Here is an 8,520-nt window from a genome sequence, read left to right as displayed (position 1 = left end):
GTCGAAAGTGACTTTTAAAGATCAAAACTTTTTTGAAAAGAATAGAAGTGTTTGAATTTGACCTACCAGATATACAAAGAGTGCAAAACCTTTCTTTTGCACAGCTATCAGCTGGAAAAATGCGTGCTAATTTTTTTTTTCATATTAATTCTTTTTAAAGGGGTAGAGTCTGTCATCATTTACTGATTAAATCAAACACATATCATTTCCTTTATATTCTGGTCACTCTTTTGCATTGCAGATATCAAAATGATACCAAAGAATGATTTAATATATACACCACCATTCAAATGTTTGGGATCAATACAACTTCTTTTTAAAAGAAATGAATACTTTTATTCAAAAATGATACTTTAAATTGATCAAAAGTGACGGTAAAAAAATTTATAATGTCACAAAAGATTTATATTTCAAACAAATTCTGTTCTTATACTGTTTATTGATCAAATATGTTAAAAACTGTATCACAGTTTCAACAGAAATCTGAAGCAGCACAACTGATTTCAACAATGATAATAATAATAATAAAAAATGTGTCTTTAGCATCAAATCATCATATTAGAATGATTTCTGAAGGATCATGTGACACTAAAGACCGGAATAATGATGCTGAAAATTCATCTTTGATCACAGGAATAAACTGCATTTACAATATTTAAATAAAACAGTTATTTTAATTTGTAGTGATAAGAGATAAAAACATTTAAACTTTTGAAAGGTAATATATTCCAAATCTTTTGAAGCCATACAATAGCTTTATGCAATGTAAAAACAAACCGAAATTTAAGTTGTTATTCCCTTAAATTTCAGTTATTGTTCCCCTCAGCCTTCATACCTCATTGAATCATTCCAACATTGATGTAACCTGCCATTTTACATCTAAAGGAGACATATGAATGGATACTATTGTTTGGCTTCAGAAGACTATGAATATAACAGACAAGTCAAATAGAGCTATTTTATGCTTTCATGGTATTTTGTTTTTGTCATTTTGGAGCATGATCCCCATTCATTGTCATTATATGCAAAAGAGTGGCCAGCATGTGCTTCAGCATATCTCATTTTTTGTACCACAGAGTAAAGAAACAAGTTTGGATGACATGAGGGTGAGTAAATAATAGGGGTGTAATGGTACATGTATTCGTCCCGGTATGGATGTCACAGTTCGGTTCATGCAGTTAGACGACGAATACAGTCAGTCACAAGTGATCCAAACTCCAATCCAGAAGGGGGCGCGCATGGTAATGCAACGCTGTTTGCTAACCACAACAAGAAAAAGAGCAGAAGAAGAATAGCACATACGCGAATGACTTGAGTGCTTGAAAACAAAGTCCACTAGATAGTGTGCACGTGTCGAATGCGTCTTTCTGCGCTCATGGACAAATGAGAATACTTTGAAAGGCTCACGCAATCAACTGTGTGTGAAACAGAGCGGAACATGGAAAGTGAAGCATAGGAGGGTTGGGCTTAAACTTTAAATGTTATATAATTTAAATGGAGCAAACTGTAACACACCTAATGCACACGTTTTATTTTTCATTATTCTATTTATTTTGTACTTTTATAACACAAGATGCTTTTCAGTTTTGTATCTGATTGTGACGAAATACATTTCGCTTTATTTATCAGTCATGCAAAAAATGTGAGCTATGCAAGAGTGCTTTCTGTTTACTGCTTCGTGCTCAATACACTATATACACTATCTGTACTGTACTAACTAGGGGACTAAATGCTGCTAGGTGGAACAAACTGTGATTTGCACTATTGTCTTTTCAAAAGAAATGAAAAGTAACTTAGCATTGTGAATTTGTTCCTTTGTCTGGTAACACTTTAGTTTAGGGTCCAATTCTCACTATTAACTAGTTGCTTAATAGCATGCATATTACTAGAATATTGGCTATTTATTAATACTTATAAAGCACATATTAATGCCTTATTCTACATGATCATATTCTACATCCCTCAATCCTACCCAACACCTAAACTTAACAACTACCTTACTAACTATTAATAAGCAGTAATTAAGGGTTTATTGATGAAAAAGTTGTAGTTAATAGTGAAAATTGGACCTAAAACTAAAGTGTGACCATTTTTCCTTTTGTACTGAAATCATACCGAACCGTGACCCCAAAATCGAGGTACATGCTGAACCATAACTTCTGTATACCATTACACCTCTAGTACATAATGACAGATTTCTCCTTTTTGGGTTATTTCCTTCAACACATTTATTGCTTATCCACAATCTGAGGCTTTACATTGTTCAAGTTGCTTCATTTTAGCATGAGTTCTCCATGTTGATGTTTTTAAATCTAGATCTGTATGCATGCATCTGTAGATGTCCTGTATTACAATAAGTTACAAATATACACTGATCTAGATTTAACAACTCATGCTAAATGAAGCAATGCAATAAATAAGCAATAAATGAAGTCACTGAAATGTGATTATGAGAAAAACTCTGGCAGCAGATGGCTGTATAGTAGATCCAAGACATGTGGTGGACCATACCGTAGATGGAGATGCCAGAGGTAGAGTTGGTGGCATCCAGATGTTTGCCCAAGAGAGAGCTGTGGTGGATCTCCAGACTCTCCCACTCCGGGTCCAGCTCCTCTCCGATCACCAGCACATCACAATAATCCAGGTTATGCATCAACTCCAGGACGCCAGGCCTCCGGACTGCACAAACACACACACTGTTACACTGGCGGAGATATGCAGCGGCAAATATATGACCTTGTGCTGTATCCACAAACAACCATTGATTGTGTATGAATTTAATTTCAATGATTTATTGTTTCACTTCCCCTGGCTCTGCACTCGATAAAAGAAGCCAGATACTTTTGTTGAACTTTAAATGAAAAAAGACACTAATAAAAAACAATTGACTTAAGGTCAGTGTAACAACCAAAAGGAGGCATTTATAATCTTGATAATAATAGACTAAACCATTATCCGTGGGAAGAAAATTCAGTAAATATACTAAAACGTTTATACGGTTACATTACAGGCAAAATGTGCAACTGTGGCACCCGTGAAATGGATGAATGCCAAGGAGTGAGATTATGTTAATATATGAGCTGTGAAAGTGAGTCATCTATCACCTATGCTGAGGGTGGCGTCGGTCTTGGTGACGGTACTAATGATGTGTATGTCCTTGAAAAGGGCCACTCCGACAGGAGCTCGGAGCTGAGCTACGGGCCAAACCAGCCACTTCACTCCGGCAATGGTGATCCGAGGTTCGCTGGGCGGCATCACCATCACCATAGCCTTGATGTCTGGAATGGAGATGCACGTATCTTCACCGAAACACCTACAAGTTGCAAAACGGAGAGGAGGGAAACAAGAGAATAAGTGTTTTAAAACAGTTTCAGCTCTGATGGGATCAGCCTATAGTCTTGTCTATGCCTTTCTGTACATTGCTTTTCAGCAGATTTTACACCACAATGAGAACACAACTATGTTTGGTAACACCTAAATATGCAATTCATACCATTACAAACCAACAATTTCAGTAATACATGACAAATTTAATATAAAGGGTATCACTTTAGTTTAGGGTCCAATTCTCACTATTAACTAGTTGCTTATTAGCATGCATATTACTAGGGTATTGGCTGTTTATTAGTGCTTATAAAGCACATATTAATGCCTTATTCTGCATGACCATAATAATTCAACACTTTACCTAAACCAAAGTCCCTTTAGGACAAGTCATTTCACTCGGCGGCCATCTTTGAAACGCCTCTCGGGCATGCAAGTGCAGCTTCTATCTGAAATCCCACAACAACTGTCTTATATTTGGTTTCTAAATGCTTGAATTATGACAAAAAATCTGTCTTTTTTAGGCTGGATCAAGCTAATGCACATGCGCAGTCCTAAGTGCACGTCTGACTGTTTCTAAAGGAACCGGAGCTTTTAAAGTCCACTGCAGTGATGCAATGACTTTACCAATCAGCGATTGGCTCTTGTTTAGAAGGCGGGGCTTATTACGTCACTTTGTGCATTGCACTTTCTCCCATTCAAAACAATATGAGTGATTTACTAACTATTAACTAACTTTACTATTACAGTTTTTTTGGATTGCTAAACGACAGTGAGCACAACTGGAGCTACATGTGCAAAACTCTAACTACAGTCTGCACTACCAACAGTCACCAGAGCTAAACAGTTCACATCACCTGCAAAACTCATTCCAAGCAACACAACTCTTAACACATGGCTCAAAACAGGCTCAGTGCAGCCAAACACTGTGCACAACCCTCACTGTGATAACACACACTGTCACTCAGAACACACTGAGAGTAAAAACACTAGCATCAAACACCAACACAGAAAATACAAACTTTTCATCTTTACAGTTTGAACAATTTCAGTGACTTCATAAAAAGTATTATTTTCTTCAAAGAAAAGAGTGACATTCTTTCACATGATTTATTTAAATTTTTAGAACATAATTCTTTAAGGTAAATGAAAATGAGCAGTTTGCTTCAATAGTCTGTAGTAATTTACGGAATTACAGTAATGAGAAACTAAAAAATAATTGAGGGGCTAATCCTGCAAAATTGCAATCAGCAATGTTTGAAAGGCACAAGGCTGAAATCTATTCTGTTTTGAATGTGTGGTTCACAGTTTTGACAGCAGTGTGTTAGCATTTGAACAAAGTGCTGTAAATCCATAGTGTTGTGCAGGTTGTGGTTAAAGTCATGGGATAAGTGTGTAGAGTTTTGAAAACTGTGTTCAAGCAATGAAAAATGAACTAGAGTTTGGTCCACATGAACTGCTGCTGTGCAGACTGTAGTTAGAGTTTTGCACATGTGACTCCAGTTGTGCCCACTGTCGTTTAGCAATCAAAAATAACTGTAATAAGTAGTTTATTGAGGCAAAAGTTGTAGTTTATAGTTCATTAATATTAAGAATTAGACCATAATCTAAAGTGAACAAAATAAAATACAATTAAAGAAATGTATACAGGTCTTTTTGAGTAATCAATGGACAATTATGTTAAAATATATATTTTTTTCCTGAACCTATGACTATCAACTATTTAAATGGAATTGCTGAGGTTCACATGCAAGATTATTGAGAAATACATGAAATATCAAGAAATTAAATTTAAAAAAATTACCTTATTTATAGCATTTAAACACACTTTATTTAACATTGGAATTGCTTAACAGTCTTGCTTCCTAAAATAAATTCTTTATCTCACTTTGAGTAAGATCCCATTAAGATGCACTGGCGCTCCCAAACTCTTTTCCAGGTGAGTGTTTGGACAGTTGATGACTGCAGTGTTTGATTGTTGTTTTAGACTGTCACCATCAGCTTCAGCACACTCGCACCTCACAGGTGAAATCTACCAATTAACGATGCCGCAATATAGTTAGTTTTAAAGCAGCGAGTCGACAAAAATATTTGCGAGAACACGAGCAGTGTGCTCAGCTTGGTGCCACTTCCTCCTGATGCCAGCTGAAGAAGTTGGTATGGCAGTCAGAAGCAGTGCTGATTAAGACCGAGGCGCTGAAGCGTGGACTGAAACAGACTCACACACAGACCTGCTGGGGAAATTGGAGTTCCTCCAGCTTCATTACAGCTAGTATGTGAGGAGAAAGGGGGAAATAAAGTGTCTTAGGATTAACAGGCCTCCCTTTCTCACGATGCACCCGGTAATTACTATTTTTCAAGGGTGAGCCCTAAAGAGCACTCGTTGGTTTACTAATTCCTTTACATACTCACCCACTAATTAAGAACTATTTGTTTGTTTGAGACAACAACCCGCTTTCTGCCACCGTCGCGGGCGGAGTGATGCTTAGCCGTGCTCGAGCGATGGTGCGCTATCTCTCTGAGGTAATTCCTCTGTACGGCTCGCCTAAATGCTCTCCCTCAAGCGGCCACGGAGAATGGCCTTGAATGAGAAGGAAGGGGAGCGCAAAATTGTGTGGAACCAACAAAACAATTACGTCTAATGACTGCAGTAAAAATTACGCTGGAAAGTTTGTGATGTGTAAAAGTGGCTCCCTTCGGTAGGTGGCTAGACGCACTAAAGTAAAATAGTCGAGAGCATGCTCACTCATTAAACAGGCTTCGTGAAAAAGGCCAACAATCTTGCTTTATTTACAGGGCTGATTTAAGGATATTGGGAGCTGGTCTAAGCCGGACTCCGGCTATTACAAGAGCTACGGCTCACTCCACTATCGACCAGAGAAGTCTGTTCTTATTTAGGCAATCCTCTTCACCGATGCACACCAGACAAGTGGAGAAGCCTCGGTCTTCTTTTCATTTTCTCCTGCTCTCACTTTCTCCATGGTAAAGTTTCATTTGGGCACATATCAGCCAGGTCCAAATGGATCCAATAGGTTTCATTAGACTGCTGTCAGAAGACACGATCCTTCCACCCTTGACAATCAAATGAGCATCTCCGAAGGGAAAAGGACACCCACAAAAACGCTGTGAATGTAAGTGGAAGTGTTTCAAAAGTTTGGGGTTGGTAAGATTTTTGTAATGTTTTTGAAAGATGTCTCATATGCTCACCAAGGCTGCATTTATTTGATCAAAAATATAGTAATAATATTAACATTTAAATAACTTTTCTATTTTAACATACAGTATATTAACATTTAATTTATTCCTGCAACTGCAGAGCTGAATTTTCAACACCCATTACTCTAGTCATCAGTGATCCTTCAGAAATCATTCAAATATTCTGATTTGCCGCTCATGAAACATTTCTTAATATTATGAATGTTGAATTTTTTTTTTTTTTTGTGAAAACGGTGATACATTTATTTTCAGGACTCTCTGGTAAATCGAATGTTCAAAAGAACAGAACTTATTTGAATACATTTTGAATATATTGACTAAATACTAAAGCTATTGCAAAAATAAGCAGCTTTTGCATCAGTTCATTTAAATGGACCGTCTGAACATACTGACTCAATAAAATGATCCCAAAGTTTATTATGAGACAGAATGAAGTCCAATTATCAGTTTAGTTCTCTCTTCTGTAAGCTGTGTCTGAAATACAACAATATAGTTAAAAAAAAAGAATATGTTTGTGATCGAAAAGCTATGCAGCTCAACAACTAAGCTATTGTCCTGCTACTAAATCACAATTATTTATTAGAGCAGGGTGAAATGTACAAAATAAATCAATCCTTTCTTTCTTGGAGTGATACTGTTGGACATCAAAGGCAATCTGGGTAATGATCAATAAACAAGAACCATCAAACCATCATTTTCCCCACTTATTGACATGAAGTGCTCGACAGTAAAGCCTCTGAGAATGTGAATGAGGATGGGGGTGATAAGATGAGAGAGATACAGTGAGTGAGAGAAAAGAGATAAAAGAGAAAAAAAAAAGGATGTGAGAACAGTTAAAATTCGGGGTGGGCAGTGGTGTAACTTTGTTTTATAAAGTAGGTGGGAGAGGAGTGTGTGTGTGTGTGTGTGTGTGTGCTGGTTATATCACAAATGTGCAATAATGAATGCATAAAATATAACATTACAATGTCCAGAAATCAATTTCAGTAGTACATTGAGCTTAATTTATTGATATAGATCTCATGTTTAATGTAATAGTTTGACCTTATATCTATCTAATAGGGAGTTCCTCAGGGTTCAGTGTTGGGCCCAATTCTATTTAGCAATGTATGCTTCAACTTGGGCAGATTATCCGGAAATACAGTCTCGGGTATCACTGCTATGCAGATCATACTCAGATTTACATCACCACTAGCCCTGATGTCCACTGCAAGTTAATTACTTTGAGTAGGTGTCTAGAAGAGATGCTGAATAACTCTCTGAAGCTGAAAAAACTGAATTGATGCTGATTGGTACAGTGGCGGCTACTCGGTTTTGACTGGTTTTGTTGATTCCAGCATGGTACTTACTACTTCACAAGCGTGAAGGTGTGATCCACAGTTAAAATTTGATGCACATATTTCTAAAATCACTTTTAACCATCTTAGGGACATTGCACGACTTTTCTAACCTTTTTTTGACGCAGAACGGCTTGTATACGTCTTCATTACGAATAGGTTAGATTATTGTAATGCCTTGTTCTCTGGCTTTGCAGCTAAATCTCTAGCAGGCTACAGTATATTCATTATTCTACTGCTTGTGTACTTCTCCTCTGGAACACATTACACTTGTTCTTGCACAGTCCTTACACTCCATCATGCTCTCTCCGTTCTGCCAAGTCTCTTTTACTTCATCAGCCTTCATGTAAACTTCAGTCCATGGGAGAAAGAGCTTTTTCATTCAAAGCCCCCAAGCTATGGAATGTGCTTCCTTACACCATCAGAAATGCATCAACTTTGGGACACGTTGATTAAGACGCATTTATTAAAGGTTGTTTTTAATTAACTGTTGTACTGTTCTTATTGTTGTTTTTGTTTTATTTTACTTTAGTGCTTTGGGTTTAAGAAGAGCGCATTACAAATAAAATGCATTATTATTATTATTATTATTATTATTAACTGTGTGTGTGTGTGTGTGTGTGTGTGTGTGTGTGTGTGTGTG

At 36.9% G+C, this 8,520-nt stretch overlaps 1 protein-coding gene across 1 annotated transcript in view; it reads right to left on the bottom strand.

Moving 5' to 3' along the window:
• The window catches only part of clstn2a (calsyntenin 2a), a 269,756-nt gene that overhangs the window by 5,649 nt on the left and 255,587 nt on the right, over window positions 1-8,520 (bottom strand). Inside the window, exons 12-13 of the mRNA XM_067363156.1 lie at window positions 3,105-3,313; window positions 2,512-2,679 (exon numbers count right to left, since the gene is read on the bottom strand). Coding sequence (XP_067219257.1) covers window positions 2,512-2,679; window positions 3,105-3,313 — 377 coding nt within the window. The remainder of the gene's footprint in view (window positions 1-2,511; window positions 2,680-3,104; window positions 3,314-8,520) is intronic.

Source organism: Chanodichthys erythropterus, chromosome 16 (assembly GCF_024489055.1).
Source record: "Chanodichthys erythropterus isolate Z2021 chromosome 16, ASM2448905v1, whole genome shotgun sequence".
NCBI classification, from domain to species: domain Eukaryota; kingdom Metazoa; phylum Chordata; class Actinopteri; order Cypriniformes; family Xenocyprididae; genus Chanodichthys; species Chanodichthys erythropterus.
This window is presented reverse-complemented; position numbering and strand designations above follow the sequence as displayed.